Source organism: Rutilus rutilus (assembly GCF_951802725.1).
Source record: "Rutilus rutilus genome assembly, chromosome: 8".
Taxonomy (NCBI): domain Eukaryota; kingdom Metazoa; phylum Chordata; class Actinopteri; order Cypriniformes; family Leuciscidae; genus Rutilus; species Rutilus rutilus.
The window spans coordinates 9,118,271-9,138,410 of record NC_140222.1 but is presented as its reverse complement, the minus strand read 5'-3'; the positions used below and the strand labels follow the sequence as shown (position 1 = coordinate 9,138,410).

At 35.8% G+C, this 20,140-nt stretch overlaps 2 protein-coding genes across 3 annotated transcripts; both read right to left on the bottom strand.

Annotated features, from left to right (window-relative positions):
- Positions 1 to 3,360: 3,360 nt before the first annotated feature.
- On the bottom strand, positions 3,361 to 8,918 carry LOC311294937 (uncharacterized protein). The gene is made up of 4 exons (XM_084416047.1): positions 8,703 to 8,918; positions 8,128 to 8,427; positions 3,746 to 3,889; positions 3,361 to 3,533 (listed from the first exon to the last, which is right to left on the bottom strand). Exons 1-4 carry the CDS (start codon positions 8,749 to 8,751, stop codon positions 3,397 to 3,399), a joined length of 630 nt encoding a protein of 209 aa, XP_084272173.1. The 5' UTR covers positions 8,752 to 8,918; the 3' UTR covers positions 3,361 to 3,396.
- Positions 8,919 to 10,644: 1,726 nt separating this feature from the next.
- LOC311294938 (uncharacterized protein) lies at positions 10,645 to 19,907 on the bottom strand. 2 transcript variants are annotated; one of them, XM_084416048.1, is made up of 4 exons: positions 19,590 to 19,907; positions 18,825 to 19,148; positions 12,027 to 12,190; positions 10,645 to 11,811 (listed from the first exon to the last, which is right to left on the bottom strand). In XM_084416048.1, the coding sequence occupies exons 1-4, from the start codon at positions 19,633 to 19,635 to the stop codon at positions 11,749 to 11,751; spliced, it is 597 nt and encodes a 198-aa protein (XP_084272174.1). In that variant the 5' UTR covers positions 19,636 to 19,907; the 3' UTR covers positions 10,645 to 11,748. The 2 variants fall into 2 exon arrangements, with proteins under 2 accessions (XP_084272174.1, XP_084272175.1); XM_084416049.1 differs by lacking the exon at positions 12,027 to 12,190 and having other exon boundaries at positions 11,642 to 11,811.
- Between the last annotated feature and the right edge of the window lie 233 nt (positions 19,908 to 20,140).

Here is a 20,140-nt window from a genome sequence, read left to right as displayed (position 1 = left end):
TATAAAAGGATCGAGAAAGACAAAATCAAGTAATAATGTAATACTTCAAACTACTTTAAACTTCTCGTCCAAACTTTTCCAAGCCAACTTAAAGTTTGTCTCAATGAACTTTCACATCTAGTTACATAAATAATATCCAAATCATAATAAATCATTATTCTAAATAAGCATTACTAAAAGCCAGAAGATTTTGTCTTTAAAAATCATTTGCTGTGTAGTGATCTTTAATTTGGAGTAGAAACAGGTAAAGTGACTTTATCGCATCAGACATGTGACACTTTGCTCACAGCTGATTGGTCCAAGTTCAATTTGCAACCTCTAATCTGAAACAGCACCTGACCCGGACCAGGTTAGCCGTGGAGCGTAAGTTACTATGGCGATGAACATGCTAAAAGCCAAACCACTTTCATGGTGCCTAAAACCCAGGGTTGGCGCAAACTTAACTGAAACATATCGGGCTAGCCACCTAAACCAGCTTTATGGTATAGGCCCCAGGTTGGATTTATCTGGATTTGTCAAGTCTAAACCTACTCTGAAACTCAGAGTTTGTTCAGCTAGCTTTGGCCACAGCTTGTGATTTTCAAGCAATCCTGAAGAGCTTGATGAGCTGGTTTAGTTGTGTTTGATTAGAGTTGGAGCTGAACTCTGCGGGACAGTGTGTCGTTGAAGACCTGCACTTTAGAGTTCTCTTGTTTCTCTTCCAGCTTTCTCCACCTTCAAAAAAAAAAGTTCAGTAGGGTTCTATATAGAACACTAGGGCTTTTGACTTGATTCTAAAGAACTATTTATGGCAAAGAAGGTTCTATAGAAAAATGCTTGAATGATTGCATAGTTTATTTAATGGGTTATTTTTTTCAAGAATGTAAATGCTGTGCAGACTGATCGGCGGGTGACTAGAAGCCGTGCGTGCCGGTTAGAAATTGTGTCCGACTTGAGACAGCAGGACAGCCCAGAGACCAGACATGGAGTTTCCAGAGAGATTGTCTCTAAGAGAGCAGGTCCTCTTTCAGAAGAATGGGCCAAGAAGGGCGTCGTGAGGAGCATGAGTTCGGGGAACCAGGTCCGGTTGGGCCAATATGGCGCAACTAACAAGACCTGCTCCTCATCCTCCCTGATTTTGCAAAGAGACTGTGCATGACGGGGAAACGCATACTTGTGCAGGCCCCGGGCCAGCTGTGTGTGTGCCAGTGCATCCGTATTTTATATGAAAAAGTGAATTATTGTATTTTATCCAAATATTATAATTTGTCTTGTGTGTATATATATATATATGAATAATCATAATTTGATTTTGAATTTGATAATGGGATTTTCAGTTTATGAGAAAAATAAAGCCTGTGGTAAACATGACTTGACCATACTTTAATGTTTTGTTCTACAACACAAATTACACATATCCATAGTGAAAACATGAATTTTGTATGTTCATTTTCGAAAACCTATGTTTTTCATAAGTATTTAAGACAGTTAAGTGTGTGAGTAAGAAAGTGTGTGCATTAACATTGTCTCGTATACTATACTACTGATTTCCAATAGCAGAAAAAAATATAGCTATCATTAAACACCATAAAAGCCATTTCAATTGAATTATTGATATGTTCTTCTGACTGTTGTCTCTTATGAAGATTTAAAACTGCATCATCACTCTGAAAATGAATGAAATAATGTCCACAACCAATATATTTATATCAGCTACCTAATAATCTTTTATTCTGTCATCTGTTATTTGACCATGTGTCATCATGATACACAATGATGATCATTGATACAAATGGATGATCCATTATGATACACAACAACAATTATTCAATATTATGTAGAGGTCATAAAGATTCATAAACTTGTTCTTAATGGGGATTTAATTAGGAGCACTTCCGACTACTTGATCAAACATTTTATAGATGAACTAGTGAATATAGATTTCTAAATCTTTCTAAAGTAGTCTTGAGTAGATACAGTGATAAAAACAGAAATATTTTATATGAAATGTTGACTTTCTCTAAAACATGCTTAACCCTCGTGTTATGTTGGAATTCTGTGCACTCCCCTTATGGTCCGGGTCAAATTGACCCGCATTGGATTCAATACAATTCCTCAAAAATCACACTATGAAAAACAACAAAGATTCAGGTTCAAACTGTAAACTTTTAATATCAGCATTTGTCAAATATTCCAAAAAATATATATCTGAAGATATGATTTAATGAAAATGTTTTTTAACCATTTTTTAAAACTATTTAAAATTTGAATATACGTTATATTTATATATATTTGCATATACATTTTTTAAACTTTTTTTTTTTTTTTTTTTTGCTTAGAACATCATAACTGAACAATTAATCAGTTAATCTGAGCAAATTTTTCCTGCTGTCTATGTCGAAGTCTCAAGATATTTCAGATATCTTGAATATATAATGAGAGCTTATTTTACTATCTGTGTCTGTCAAAGATGTTCATTTGTAATTTGCAATTAATTCTGAACACCATGATTTAGCTTTTTCAAGTGTGTATGGTTTGGGTTAGAGCACTTTTAGATACACTTACACTTTAGAACTGGAGTTGATGCCCTGACATACATAAAATAAATGTTTTTATTTTGTGTCTGTACAGTTGCTTTTGAATAGCTGCCTATGATGGACATCACAGACGTAATAGTAATTTTGTTTGTATTTGTCAAAAAAAAAAAACACCAGTATGTTGAAACTTTGCATGCATGTTCATGATCAAAAATAAAATAACAAAATATAACCAAGAAATGTTATTATTTTGGTTCCATACAGTTGCCTTAGAGTGTTAAAATATGCGGGTCAAATTGACCCGCGAACATCACGAAAGGAACATTTATTTTGTTTGTATATGTCAAAAAACACCAGCATGTTGAAACTTTGCATGCATGTTCATGATGATAAATGAGAAAAAGTCACAAAATATTAAGGAAAAAAAAAAAGGTTTAATGTTATTTCAGGTAGCTTGAAAAAATAAATGATAGGTAATTTTTACCATCTGTGGCTGACAAAATATTTTTCTGTATTGAAATAAGTGTGTAAAACAATTTTTTTTAGCTTCATAAGGTAGTAAAAAAATAAAATAACAAAATATAACCAAGAAATGTTATTATTTTTGGTCCGTACAGTTGCCTTAGAGCGTTAAAATATGCGGGTCAAATTGACCCGCGAACATCACGAAAGGAACAGTAATTTTGTTTGTATATGTCAAAAAACACCAGCATGTTGAAACTTTGCATGCATGTTCATGATGATAAATGAGAAAAAGTCACAAAACATAGGTTAACCAGTATTTCCAACAACTAGAAAATCTAAACGGGTCAAATTGACCCGCAACATAACACAAGGGTTAACTGGATAAATTCAATGTTATCTGTTCTGTTTTCTCCTGTTATCCTCTTGCAGCTCTGACGTCATTGACCAGAAGAACAGCAGCAGCCGCAGAAGCCACGCCCATCAGCGCAGTGACGACCAATCGCAGCACAGCTTCAACTGAATCACAACAGGGGGCGTGGCCTTCTGGAGAAACTAATGAGCAATGATAAAACAGAGTTGAGATTTTCAACAAGTTGATTTTAATTATCTGTCAGAGGCTCGGATATCCTCAAAAGATATCTGCAAAAACTCAAACCTGTTGTTTAGAATGACATGAGTAAGTTAGTTTCATTTTTAGATTAATATTTCTTAAATGCATTCCTGGCACTAAATCAGCAACAAAGCTCATATGACCATTGATGTACCTGCACATGTCTGACAGAGTTCAGTGATGTTAACATGTTCACATTTTGGCAATCCTGATGATGATGATGATGATGATGATGATGATGATGATGATGGTGATGATGATGTGTCTCTGCTGGTGAAAGGATCAGGCGTAGTAGCAGCTAAGACATGAGAAAAATCAAAACGTTTTTTTTTATTGCAATATCAGTCACAGACATTTAAAGCTGTCAGTCCTGATCTTCTTAAGGAGACAGTGTCTAAATGTTAAAGTGGATTGTGGGATTGCACAATGGGACACAGAGAGTGTGCAAAGACATTTGTTCACACACATAGAAGTCTACTTATTATAGGTGACTTTGAGCTTGTCTTTTTAAGAAGTCACTCATACATTTGGGCAGTCTTGTTATAGTGATGAGAGAAACAAAGCTTTTTGAAACTTTACATCCACTGAACCAATTGTTTTGTAAAATGATTCACTGTTTCCAAGCGCTTGAAGAATGTGAAGAATGCAGTGTATTCAATCCAAGCTTAAAAGAGCTGTATGTAAATAATGAATACACAAGTCAAGTACTTGCTGGGTCTAACATCATTATGAAAGTCAGTAGTGATGGATGCAGATACATAATATGTAATGTGTGTTAACAAACAATAAAAACAGACGTCACATGGCTAAATACATAACATCGTAAAATGAACACGCATACATAGTTTTATATCATTTGTTATTATTATTTATTTCTCTCCCGAGATTCCGTAGTCCTAACGTGGCCATAGGTTATATGGAACCGTGGGTTGATTTATATCATTTATAATGGAAGTGAAGAAATCAAGTGGAAAAACTGTGTTATTTTAATGTTATGTTGTGTGTGTTTTTCTTAAAATCTACACGTTGAGATGATGATATGAACATGCCCACATTCAAGCATTTACAGCTCAGCTTTAACAGCAGATTTAGTTCACAAAGTCATGACCTAAATATTAATAAATCCTAAAATTCATCATTTGTTTTTGAGATTTCAACTCAAATGCTTTATAGAAAACACTAATAAAAACGAATACTTTGGCATAATAACTCTTGTTAGATTTGTGTTGGTCAGATGAAGTTCAGGCGAAGTCTGAGCACTGAAACATCTGCAACTAAGATCAAATTTAGTCTTATTTATTCATATTATTATTATTATTAAAAATACTGTACATGTGTTAATTATCTGCAAATGTTTATTCAGACTAAACCTATCTGTGTCTTTATGCTTTTATATATTTGTTATTCTTAAATGTTATTATGTGTCTTGTTATATTTATATGTGTGGACTGGAAGCTTCAATACCAAGATCAATTCCTTGTGTGTTCAAACACACCTGGCAATAAAACTCTTTCTGATGATTCAATAAACCTCATGTTAACTGTGTGAAACTCACTCCACATTTACATCATTTAGCAGATGTTTTTCTCCACATCAACAGATGAGCATCACAAGCACTTTATCACAGGAGTTATTATAATAAGTGTCAGATGAAGACCCTTGCTCCCACACAGCTCAACAGAGCAGGTTAAGGTTCAGGAAAGAGACTTTTCATATATATATATTTTTCTATTTGGATAAACCAGCTATTTTAAGACCAGCTACATTGTGCAGGACAATATTAGCACTATCCTCCAGACAATAGTACACATGTAAGACAGATACATTTACTACTATTATACTATGCAAATGTTGATTTTCTTGAAGAAAAACAAAAAATCTAAGAATCTTGGCAAATGTTGCATCATGGGATTGTAATTCATTCCTTCATAAATATATTACATGACACATATTTGTATTTGCAGCATTTAGTTGCTACATACAATTATGAAACGAAATAGAATAGTAATATCACATAAATTATTAATAAAAAATGAAAAGAGTGTAATTAACAAAGAAATGTAAAATGGATGTTATTAAAGAATAAAATGAAGTATTATCGTTGTGGCCACTAGATGGCCCAATACACCAGATTAATCTAATAAATCTTTTCTGGTCCAGTTCAGAGAGAGCATTGGTAACCAAAGCTTTGTTTCACCAACACTTACATTACATTTATGCTTTTAGCAGATGTTTTTATCCAAAGTGGATTACAAAAGAGGAACAAATGCATTCATCAACAATCGTTGCAGTTCACAATGCCTAGTTTATTAGACAAGTATAAAGAAGAAGAGAAGTTTGAGCAAGCCTGTGTCCCATGTGCTCTTTCTTTGAGATATTTCTTAGCAGAAAATACAATACAATCACATACTCCTCATATTTTGATTGTTTAATCAAACCTGAAGTGTTATTAAAAGCAAATATTGTGCAAACATCCCCTCCAGACATCACTTTTAACCACAACTGTATCAGTCCCTGAACAGAGGTCAAAGAACCGTCCATATCAACAGAGGCTCACGGTTTAGCTGGTTAGCAGAGCCTTAAAAAAGACTGTAATTATAAACTTTTGCAGGCAAAAGCATCTCTTTCCATTAATGACTATATAAAAGCAGTAAAGTTTCTTGGAGGCTTTTAATAGTTTTGTCATTGACAGATCAACATATGATAGCCTATATATATTTTTTAAATGATAACAATAACTTCCTATTTCGCTAGAGCTGGAAATAACTTCTACTGAAACTTGCTTATCTGCAAGCTCACAGCATTAATATGCAAATCATGGAAATATAGAGAGATGCATATGCAGCTGAACATCAATCTTATCTGTTCACGTAGGCCTACTTATAGTATACTGTATGATGTACAGTATATCAATATTTCACATTCACAGATCTCACACAGAGTTTTTTTGTCAAACATTAGCATTCACTGATTCTGTACTTTTTTTCCACTGTAAAATTGTTTCTCATAAAGATGAAGTTAAATTGTGGAAGTCACTTCAACCCCACACGATTCACAGAAACACACACTCACACTATTTACGCCTCAAGACATGCAAACACAAAAGCACATTAACCACAAACGTCCAGTAATGAAACACATTCTCATGCACACACTCTCTAACAACAGATGAAACTACATTCATATTCCATATCTGAAAATGAGGCCTTCTGTAGTTTGAGCTGTAGAATACAATACTGTAAAATACATTAAAAATATCATGAAATTAAATGTGCTGTCATTCTGCAGATTTTATTCATTCTGTGCTATTCTTTCTGCAGTGCCCCATTATGCTATTTTAAAGGTTTCTATATAGGTTTGTTTTGGAGTCTGCAACAATAGATTTACAAGCATCCAATGTAAAAAAAAAAATGACCTGATTGGTCAGATAGCTCAGTCTGTTGTGAATGGTCTACTCTGCTCTGATTGGTCAGATGGCTCAGTCTGTTGTGATTGGTCTACTCTGCTCTGATTGGTCAGATAGCTCAGTCTGTTGTGAATGGTCTACTCTGCTCTGATTGGTCAGATGGCTCAGTCTGTTGTGATTGGTCTACTCTGCTCTGATTGGTCAGATAGCTCAGTCTGTTGTGATTGGTCTACTCTGCTCTGATTGGTCAGATGGCTCAGTCTGTTGTGATTGGTCTACTCTGCTTAAGTTTTGAATTAAATGTATTTACTAAATTAAAGTTGAAACTCCAATCTCCTCCCAAAAATCCTCAAAAAAGTATTTTGGCGCCTCAATGACTACTTCACTCAGAGAAGCTGTCAATCACAGCTGTCAATCATGACGTCACACCCCCGTTTTAAATCAACATCAAATAACTAACTAAAACCAAACTTATTTAAAAGATGAACATTTGAACGTACATCAGTGTGATAAAATGAGTTTTTTCGTGTCTGTGTAAACTACCAAAACATGAATTTGTGAAAACGGTGACATCATGTGCATGTATATTATGTGTCCAGTCTTTAGAAGGTTTAGTTTTTCTTTACAAACATTTCCAACTACTGGCCTGGCAGCAGAATACATTGCTGTATACATTTTTGACAATGGTGTCATTTATACGTGAAAAACTAAATATTCAGATTTTATTATATCATTGATGTGTAAAAGTATCCTCGGTGTGCAAAAATAAAAAGCTTTTGTGTGGAGATACAGTAGTTCATCATATTTGCACCTGGCCATTGCTTGCATGACTTTCATTTCTGAGTGAGCTTTATGAGTTTTAAAACACTATGACAGTATGACAGGTGTGAAAGGGACAAGTTATCGACACTACAAAAGTTAGAGGCTTTTCTCATGGTCAGTTTTCACTGTTTTTAGAAGCCTATATATAGATTAATATTTACAATGGAATTACAGTGTCATAGAGAAATTTCAAAGATCACAAATAATAAAAAATATATATATAGTTTTTTGTAGTATTGAGAAGAATTATGGCAATAAAATGGCACTTCTGTAATATATAATAGAGTGAGCTGTAATTCTCTACTCACCATAGACAGTAACAGTGAATGTGGTCTTGCTCCCTCTGATGGTCACTTCATAAAGTCCAGAGTCTGTGATTCTGGTGTTCATGATGGTCAGAGATCCAGTTTGATCATCCACCTTCAGTCTGCCTCTGAATCTTCCATCAGTGCCGTTAGATATGAAGATCTCATCAAGCTCTCTATTGATATGAGCTATTAGAGGCCCGTTAGTTCCAAACCTCCAGTCAATCACATCATCATCCTTTAGTTCAGTACCAGAGTTTAGAGTGACTGAATCTCCCTCATTCACTGACACTGACTTCACACCTGGAGAACACACAGTTTACAATTTAGTTACATTTTCCCCAATTTAAGTTGGTTTAATAAAGCTTTATTTGAAGTTTGAAGTTGTTTTGAAGTGACAACAGACTTTGGAACAATAGAAAGACTGGCATAGAAAAAAAAAAAAAAAAAAGAAAAAAAAAGTGTGGAAAATAAATGGCAATATGCAAAATATCTGAATTCACACATCTTCATATATTGTATTTTAAGTTTTGGTCCACACAAATAACATGCAACTATACATATTTTCTATCACTTACCAACCAGACAGCAACAGCACAAACTGCAAAAAGCAAATGTGTGAAACATGTTCTTCAACAGTTCAGTGGTCTGAAATAGTTCCAGTCAAGTCTGAAAACCAGTGACAGCCTGTAAAGTTGTGCAGACTGAATTAGGCCACGCCCCATATATTCAGCCACACCTTCTCTCTTCAAAGCTCCGCCCCCAAGGCATGTCGATCCAAAATGATTGACAGGTAAAAGAGCTCTCATGTTTTAAACCTCCAACACAAGACGGTGGTCAGGACTCCATGTCAATGCTATCTGGATAGCAGGTTTATGTGTTATTCCAAAGAAAATAATCAAGCTTTTGTTTCTGGAAGGAAATCATATTCTGCCATTGTATCAGTTGGCCACTTCAAGTGGTTGGAAGAAAATGTTTAAATAATGTTTTTTTTTTTTTGTTTTTTTTTTTGGTAACAGTTAGTACAGCTTTTTATAAAACTAATACATCAGTCAGAAGATTTGCTGTTGCTGTTATATTACTTTGAATAATCATTAGCTGCTTTGAAACAATATGTACTGTATAAAGCACTATGTTAATAAAGGTGGCTTAATTTATTTACCAATTATTTACATATTTATCTAAATGTCCTGTTAAATCATTAATTTTAGGCTCTTTGCTCAAATACAGGACAGACAACCGTATTCTGTTGCTGTGTGAACGTGGCTTATGATACCAACCAGAACATCTGTACTGTCAGTCTCATTTGAAGGTTCAAGGTGTTTATGTTTTTCCAGTAAGGTGTTATTTTTGTGGATTTGTAATGAACTTTATCAATAAATAAAAAAATAAAAAAAGCAGAACTTCCACTCTTCTATTTACATTCAAACTTATAATATGAATATGTGAATTCAGATAACTGTTTTGCTTTCTGCATTTACCTTCCACACATCTGATCGTGTTACCAGAAGCTGCTTATAGGCACAGGTATACTAACATGATCATTTTACTCAACAGCATATAAGGGTCATTCTGAGCCAACTCAACCAGAGGTCACTGGCTACATTTTTTTTTTTTTTTTTTTTTTTATGGTGAAAGATAAAGGAATAAAGCCAAAATATTAAATACAGATGTATTACTGAGTAAACCACTGTTTTGTTTAGGGGGTCAAAATGACAATTTTATCTTTTTGTTTTATTTGGAGTCAGATAACAGGGGTAAAAATGACTTTAGAAAAGCATCATTATTTAATTTTTACACAGAGATTGGGTTACACAGTTAACAAATGAGTTCATTCTTAGTCATGAAACATCCCCCGAAAAGAGACAAGAGAGCAGAAGAGGCCTCAGTAACCATGGCGACCATCAGATAAGACGGTTTTATTGCTGTGAAAAATGTGGACATGTGAGAAAACAGAGGCCATAGAAACATGCATAAAGCCATAAAGCATTTACATATATGTTTAAATTATTCTTTCGATCTTGTTACACGCTCTAAGCGTGGTAGGCCTACATGCTAAGAAAGATTTATTTATTTTTTCAGTGGCCATGAAAAACACCCTTTTCAACGAATTAATAAATAAAGTGTTTGCTGGACGAATTGATTCATTTATATTTTATTTTTTATAAAAACCCTTCAATTACAAAGACAGGCTTATATATGATTCATAGATGTGTATCAGATGGGTGGGTGTTATATGGTGTTTTATTGGCATGACAAATATTTCTATACAATTATGTTTCTAAAGCATTTGCAGCTTTGTTCTGTAATTAAAACAAAGCAAAGTGAAAATGTGCAAAGCAATGAAACTAATTTAGAAACTGTAAATGGCAAAGAAATATAAAATGGATGCATTCAATTAAATGAAATATTGACGAATATTCTACAGGGTGGGCCATTTATATGGATACACCGTAATAACATGGGAATGGTTGGTGATATTAAAGTCCTGTTTGTGGCTTCTAAATGGCCACCATGGTCACCACCCATCTTGAGGAGTTTGCCCCCTCACATATACTAATGTGCCACAAACAGGACTTTAATATCACCAACCATTCCCATGTTATTACGGTGTATCCATATAAATGGCCCACCCTGTAGTGTTGGCCACCAGATGGACACAACATATACTGGCTCTGGAGAAAAGTGTCTGAAAATGCAAACATGTAAATCACTAATATAGAAGAAAAAGTTTACAATATTTATGATATCTGATGAATGTTTTTTTTTTTTTTTTTATTCAATGCCACAAGATAATCACTTTATTTACATTAGCTGCCAGAAAGAGAAAAGAGCATCATGGGATTGCAGTTCATTCCATCATAAAAGATGTCAAGCAGTCTTAAACCAGTGTTTTTTCCTCATTTTTATAAACTTTCTTTTTTATTTTTATTTTTTTCCTACAGATCAAAGTTTGTTCTGTGATTCATATTGGAGATTGGTGGTTTGATTAATGACTTATAAATATTTGAGTGAAATCCTAATGGAGAAAATGAATAGGAAAAATGCATCCAGAATTAAGTCTACTGAAAACTTGTCTCTTACACTGTATTTCTTCCCTTGTGTTATGATGTGTACATTTACACTGTGTGTGTTTTAAATAAACTGCTTCATGCTGTAAATGTGTTTTTATTCAACCGTCATTCAATCTGAATCTGAATTCATAGTTTATTCTTATTATGACGTCCATTCAATTATATATGCATATGCTTGATAGATGTATATCAGTTCAGTAGGTCATATTCAGTTCAATTCTACAGTGATTTATTGGGGTGGCAAATATTTTTACTTTTGTTTTTGTGGAGGTTCTGCATTCATTATGAAACAGAATGAAAAAAAGATTGCATTAAAGAGTAATAAAATTAAATATTAAAGAATATTCACCATTTTGGCATCAAATATAGAGAATTGTTAAGCAAAGCTTTGTTTCACATCACTAAACAATTAGACATATTTTCACCTTTACGATTACATCCAATATATGCCACAATTGTTATGACATCTCTTCTGTTTTCTCCGTTTTACGTCTTGAAGCTCTGACGTCATTGACCAGAAGAACAGCAGCGGCCGCAGAAGCCACGCCCATCAGCACAGTGACGACCAATCGCAGCACAGCTTCAACTGAATCACAACAGGGGGCGTGGCCTTCTGAAAAACAAAAATGAGCAATGATAAAACAGAATTGAGATTTTCAACAAGCTGATTTTAATTCTCTGTCAGGAGCTCCGATTTCGGCAAAAGATATCTGCAAAAACTCAAACCTGTTGTTTAGAATGACATGATTAGATTAATTTTTAGAATAATATTTATTTAATGCATTTCTGGCACTATCAGTAAAAAAGCTCATATGTCCACTGAGGTACCTGCACATGTCCGATAGATGATGATGATGATGATGATGATGATGATGATGATGATGATGATGATGATGATGATGATGATGATGATGATGATGATGATGATGATGATGATGATGATGATGATGATGATGATGATGATGATGAGAAAGGAACAGGCGTAGGAGCAGCTAAAACATGAGAAAAACATTTGTTATTGCTCTGTCAATCACAGTCATTCAAAGCGGACAGTCCTGATGTTCTTGAGGAGACATTGTCTAAATGTTAAAGTGGATTGTGGGCTTTCACAATGGGACACCGCGTGTGTGCAAAGACATTTCCTCGCATACACATACATACACAATAGTTATTATAGGTGACTTTGAGCTTGTCTTTTTAAGTCAGTTAAAAATTTGGGCAATCTTGTTATGCATACAGTGATGGGAGAAACAAAGCATTTCAAAACTTTGAATCCATTGAACCAATTGTTTTGCAAAATTATTCACTGTTTCCAAGCACTCAAAGAATGTTAAGAATTGTTTCATGTACTCAATCCAAGCTGAAATCAGCTGAATGTTAATAACGGAGAACACATATTGTGTTTTGATACTCTTTTGCTGCCAAAAGTGCCCTGAGCCGTAGAGGCATGGACTCCACTAGACCCCTGAAGGTGTGTATCTGGCACCAAGATGTTCGCAGCAGATCCTGTAAATCCTGTAAGATGCGAGTCGGCCTCCATGGATCGGAATTGTTTGTTCAGCTCATCCAACACAAGCTCGATTGGATTGAGATCTGGGGAATTTGAAGGCTTAGTCAACACCTCAAACTTGTTGTGCTCCTCAAACCATTCCTGCTTTGTGGAATGGTGCATTATCCTGCTGAAAGAGGCCACAATCCACCAGGGAATACCGTTTCCATGAAAGGCTGTACATGGTCTGCATCAATGCTTATCAATGCTTAGGTACGTGTCAAAGTAACACCCACATGGATGGCAGGACCCAAGGTTTCCCAGCAGAACATTGCCCAAAGCATCACACTGACTCCGCCGGCTTGCCTTCTTCCCATAGTGCATCCTGGTTTCATGTGTTCCCCAGGTAAGTGACGCACACGCACCCGGCCATCCACGTGATGTAAAAGAAAACGTGATTCATCAGACCAGGCCACCTTCTTCCATTGCTCCGTGGTCCAGTTCTGATGCTCACGTGTCAGCATGGACACCCTGACTGGTCTATGCAGCCCCATACACAACAAACTGAGATGAAGTGTGTATTATCACACCGTATATCAGAACCAGAATTAACTTCTTGAGCAGTTTGAGCTACAGCAGTTCGTCTGTTGGATCGGACCACACGGGCCAGCCTTCGCTCCACACGTGCATCAATGAGTCTTGAGCCTTTCTCCAGTTCACCACTATTCCTTCCTTGAACCTCTTTTGCTCTGACCCGTCTTGCCATCACAATTTGGCCCTCGTCTACCTCACTCAAATCCTTACGCTTGCCCATTTTCCTGCTTCTAACACATCAACTTTGAGGACCAAATTTTCACTTGCTGCCTAATATATCCCACCCGCTAACAGGTGCCGTGATGAAGAGATAACCAGTGTGTTATTCACTTCACCTGAAAGTGGTCATAATTGTATGCCTGATCAGTGTATACACACCCTAATAAAATATTACTTCATTAAAAGTTTTAATTACTCCTTTACAATTTAACTTGAGTATAATTAGTACAAAAGTACTTGATTGAAGAAGTACTGATCAGTTCATGTTTATTTTGTAATTTTGAATACGTATATACTTGCAAATTCATTTTATATTATATATGTTATATATTACTGCTGTTCAAAATACCTGGGGAGGGGGAATTGCATCACTATGAATTATGAATTGTCAAGTAGCCAGCACTAGTCAGTAAGATTAGTGGATGGATGCAGATACATAATATGTAATATAAATTAAAACAATCATCACAGGACTAAATACATAACATTTTAAAATGAACGCTATACATACATAGTTTTATATCATTTGTAATGGCAGGGAAGAATGCAAGTGCAATAATTTACAATATTTTAATGTTATGTTATGTTGTGTTTTTTTATTATATATAATTCATGTTATATACATTTACCTTTATGCAAATGTTGATTTTTCTTGATGCAAATGTTGCATCATGGGATTGTAGTTCATCCCTTCATGCGTATTTTCCATGACAAATATTTTTACATTTTTATTTGCAGCATTTAGTTGCTACATACAATTATGAAACAAAATAGAATAGCAACATCACATTATTTAATTTAAAAAAAAAATGAAAATGAAGAAAGCGCTACAATGAAGTATTATCATTGTGGCCACTAGATGGCCCAATACACCAGATTAATCTAATAAATCTTTTCCGGTCCAGTTCAGAGAGAGCATTGGTTCGCAAAGCTTGTTTCACCAACACTACATTTACATTATTTATGCTTTTAGCAGATGTTTTTATCTAAAGCGGATTACAAAAGAAGAACAAATGCATTCATCAACAATCGTTCAGGTTTATTAGACAACTACAGTATAAGCGAGAAGAGAAGTCCTATGTGCTCTTTCTTTGAGATATTCTCTCCAGATTAGTTATAGTTTTATTGTTTTATTGCAGGGTGTTTGATCTCATGTTCTGTCTTAGCAGAAAATACAATACAATCACATACTCCTTATATTTTGATAGTTTAATCAAACCTGAAGTGTTATTAAAATATTGTGCAAACATCCCCTCCAGACGTCACTTTTAACCACAACTGTATCAGTCCCTGAACAGAGGTCAAAGAACCGTCCATATCAACAGAGGCTCACGGTTTAGCTGGTTAGCATAGCCTTAAAGGGTTAGTTCACCCAAAAATGAAAATTCTAGCGGACTAAGGCTGTGGCTGGAAGTCAGTTTTAGTTCTTGTGTTTCGCTTTTTTCTGTTCTTGTCTTCTTCTGATTCTCCTTGTTATCATCAGCTATCTTTAATAATGCTCAGTCATCACTCAAGTAATCACTTAATTATCTCATTAACTCCAACACTGATTCAGCGTTACATTTAACAGCCTGTAGTGTTCACACTGAGCAGTGTTCATTTCATCTGGACTAACCCATGTGGGGCCAACATGGAAACTGAGGACAAAAGCCGGCAGCAAAATCAATACATTCTAACTAGGCTTTTTGATTTAGTTAATTTTGACTGAGATCACATCATAAATGTTTTCTGTGATTATATTGATTATATTGACTAGATCCTGAGCTCAGTAAAGGTATAAACGCACAAGAAACTGTTCTCAAGTGCTTGTGGAAGAGGTTTGTCTTCAGCTGCTTGGTGAAAGTTGTGATGATCTCAGTAGATCAGTAGAAGATTGAGAGATTAACATTCATTTCACAATAATATTTTTGGGTAGAGTTCCTGTTTAACTGTTAAAGACATTTGCTGCACGATCTTTTCTCAGAACTAACTTTTTTTTTTTTTCTAGTAACAAAAACAAAAAAACCACTACTCCGTAGCCATGACCGGTCTAAAATAGTCAGAATATAAACACTTATTATAGACAACAGGTGAAAGGGATAAAATTAACAACCAAACACAGGACAGTAACCATAGAAACAAAGGAGTGGCAGGAAACAGGACAAAAGGTGTCGATAAGCACTAAGAATGCAACGCGCCAAAAAACGGAAGAAGAAGAAGAAGAAACAGGACAAATGAACACAGGAACTGATGAAACACAGAAGGTCCACACACAAACTGCTGATGGAAACACAAGATACTGATGCTACTTTTGATATGGACCCCCGCTCTGTTCAGGGACTCATTATTATATTACTGTTCATCAAATGTTTGTGAAATTTGTTCAGCTTTTTTTCTCAGTTGTTTTACTTTTTATGTAAATACAAATATTAACACATTAAGAAATTTGCTGAAAATAAAAGCAATTGAATGTGAGAGGACGTTTCTTTCTCTTTCTTTCTTTCTTTGTTTTTTTTTTCTTTTTCTTTCCTTTTTTCTTTTCTTTCTGAATCAAGCACAATCTGATGTGTCCTGTCACCCGACCCGCTTAAAATAGAACCGACACCCAACCCGCACCCGAAATAAAATCATTTTAGCCAATCACATTATAGACACAATTACAATTATTGCCAGGTCATACATAAGTACCACAAAACTGAGTAACCTAACAGATGCGGCTACAACACTATATCTGCCACGCAGTTTCGTCTACCCTACATCAGACAATTTTGGGTTCAAACACGCCTTGCACACCACACATACTTAGTGTTAAATTAGAAAAATACTGTTCGACAGAACTGCTTGCTTTGTTACCACAGTTATCTGCGCGCTGAAGTACTTAGAACTGCGCGAAGTTCCACATTTGCGGCTATAATCCAACACGAAAATGCATGCAGCAAAGCCTTTGTTTTCTTCAGATAACTCCAAATTTCTCCCACACACTGGACTTGACGTTTGATGACGTATTGTCGACAACTTTACAATCTCCACTAGCTATTCTTTTCTTCAACTCCTCAGCATCCATCTCGACGACTGCAGTGCAAGCAAATCGCGCGCGCGCGGTTATGATGAATTTTTAAAACTGAAAGTAGGTAACGTTATAGATTCCTGGGAGGGCGTGGCGCGTGGGCACAAATAAACTGATGTGGATTTTAAATTATTTTATCAACTTGAAATACAGGAATATTTTTGTAGACGTGTTCCTAAAAATATGCATATATTTTTACGTTTGCATGTGATTGTTTTAGACCCGTGTTTCCCCCGTGTCCGACCCGCACCCGTATCCGACACAGTTGGATATTTATATCATCTTGTACAGTAGATGGCGGTAATACTCCCAAGGAGTGAGCAGCCAGTAACAAGTAGTAGTAGAAGAAGAACGCCGTGATCTCAGTTCTCGCGCATGCGTCCTGGCGCTCCCGTGAACTCTCGTCCAGGGGGGCAGGGTTTTCTATTATTTTGAAGGTACTCCCGGGCGCCGCCATTGGCTAGCGGACCCCCACCTGCTGTTAGCATCCCATTGACATCCCATTCATTTTGGCGTCACTTTGACATCGAATAACTTTACATCTGAGGCGTTTAAAGACTCCATTTCTTTCCATTATTTATTTCTAAAGAAACATGAAAATGTATAAAATGCTTCATTACCTTGTATCTTACGTTATGGCCCCGTAGAAGCAATTTTTGTAAAAATAGGCTAACGATTGCGTCACAACCACGCGACTCTCTGTCGCACAGGAGAGAATTACCGTATGGACAGGAGGAGAAGCTCGCGCGCAATCGGGGGGACGTGGAGGCAAAATGACAAAATAATTAATCAGAATACATAGCAAAAGTTTCTCCTGCTCCTGCTCATGGACAGCTCCAACTCACACTCTCCATCTCTGCAAGTTTCGGAAGGGAATGATTCAGATTTCGCTTGGCACAGCTACTAGAAGACAGACGGGTTGATCACGTCACATCTACGTCGTCAAGCTCAGTTTGAGTCTGCGCAGTACGCTCAGCCATCAGGAAGTTAGTGCTTCTAATTGACTTCACTTTGTCTCCGTTGAATCCAATGGGGTCGCTGTGTCCATTTCTTTTACTGTCTATGCTCTCGTCAGAGGCCCACATTGAAGAACACTAATAGTTGGATAAAGTCGTTATTTTTGTTGTTTTTCCGCACAAAAAGTTTTGTCGTCGCATGATAAACTTAATGTAGAGCCACTGTAGTCAGGGACTATTTTAACGATGTTTTTAATAACTATTCTGGGCCGGCGAGTTTCGGTCCCTCTCTGAAAGCCTATGGAGGAGTCAGAAAGCACTCAGATTTCATCAAAAATATCTTAATTTGTGTTCCGAAGATGAACGAAAGACTTACATGGTTGGAACAACATGAGGGTGAGTAATTACTGACAGAATTTTCATTTTTGGGTGAACCAACCCTTTAAGCGGAGGTGATACTTGAAGTCTGTCCCAAACACTGCTACTTTATAAGAGTATCTTAATAATGATGAACCAGGAACAATAATCATTTTGTGGCAGCTGTGCTTGCAAACTTTAATTATTGCTGTCACTTAACAACAGATTTAAAATTAAATGTAATGTAAAATTAAATGAATCAGTCATGTTTTTTCTCACTGTTTATTATTAAGATGTTTGTTTGCTAAATAAACTGCACCTGAGATGTCATATACAATTTTGACTCCCAGCTGATTTGTCTGCGCCGCTGGTCTCATAAAAAAAAGAACTTTAACAAGCTCACTATTGAAAAACAACTGTATGACTATTATTTGGAAACCTGATTTTTCTCCATCAGGTCAGATTCAACTGTATTGTACAGAGCGCATCACAGAGCCAATGAAATACAGACATTCTCAGTTGTCTTTATAGGTCAAATTCACTATAGGATAACCTCTACACCCATGTCTAAATTCATTCCAACAACACAAAAATACAAACGGTCTCACAGTTGTTTTGAGGGACACCATTCACTGATTGATGAATCATTTACCAACAAACCAAAAATCATGTATATTTTGCTTTTACCACAGAATTTAAATAAATCCTATAATAATAAAGCAGTTGAATTAAATATCAAGTGATTGATGTCAATTTTCTTGACAAATAGATGGATAGATATTAACATTATTATTTTAATTAAATGTCTAATTTTTAACTGAAATACTTTGTATACGTTTGCTGACAAACTATAAATGACACAGCTTGACTGTACAGATTTTGCATCTGTAAACATGCAAATTTCAGAGATTTTAAATTGTTCATAGAGAGATAACTATGTAAATAACATTATTAAAAACACTCACCACTGACACTGAATGTCTTCTGAGAGGACCCTCTGGTACTGCTGATCTGTAGTTGATATTCTCCAGAGTCAGTGGTTTTGATGTCTGTGATCTTGAGATCTCCAGTCTGTTGGTTCAGCTGCAGTCTGCCTCCGTATGCCCCTTCAGTATCATCAAATAATGTGACCTTATTGTTGCTGTCACTACTGATTCTGAATATACGATTTCCATTTAACCTCCACTCCATGTCATCACTACGCTGTATTTCAGTAACACCAGAGTTTAGAGTGACAGAATCTCCCTCCGTCGCTGACACTGTCTTCACTTCATCAGCACCATACACACCTGAAGAACAAACACAGTTACTGAAACTTATAAAACACTCAGATTCTGAACAGTGGAAATCTCTTGTGATTTGCGGTAGATTACATTAAAATTAATGAATGTATATAATAACATTACAAAATAGCCTAAAGCAAATAACAGGGTTGCAAATAAATAGGAGTGTAAAAAAATATTTACTAGGCCTATATCTGGCTTCAACAACTGTGACCAATGCAACAGTTGAAAACATGGACACTGTCTACATTAAATATTACTGTGAGCTGCCTGTGACAGATATGTAATCATTGTTTTTTAACAATATACAAAAAGATGCGGTACATCTTGATAAAAGTGATCACGGTATAATGTAAACTAAGCAGGAAAAATAAAGTATGGAAAAGAAAATGCGCATAGAAATACGAAACCGAAAGTGCTGAATCTATGTTAAAAAAACGGACTTACCCATCGCGAAAAATGGGAAAAGAACAAGTTTAATTGCGCTCTTCATGTTGATGTAAAGTTGCGTGAATTTAGATGATCCGTAGAGTTATTAAAGTCCTGTGAGTGTTGGTCAGAGACCGTTTCTAAGCTGCACACTCAAACTGAGATCTACAGTAAGAGCCGATTAAAAAAAGCGAAAGGCGATTTACATAGAGAGTATTTACACCGAATAGCATTTGTTGGTGAATTATCTGGATGATTTCCACTATGCTGAAACATACATGTCTATTTTGCTTGTGTCTGTCACGAACAGCGAAAAGCAGTGCAGTATCTAACATGGCTGAAATTCCGTTTGTTTGAATCAGACGACCAAGCATGCCGCACAAGCGAGTAGGGGGAGGCTGCAGACCTGGAGCCGGTAGATCTACGCCCCAGCAGTTTTACGCCCCTGCTGTTCCAGATGCGTCCAGTAGGGGGATATACTGCGAAATAACACCATTAAATCGACGCTCAAAACTTACACATTAATAACCGTCCCGTTCATAGACTTTGCCCAATTTAGTGTTTTTTGT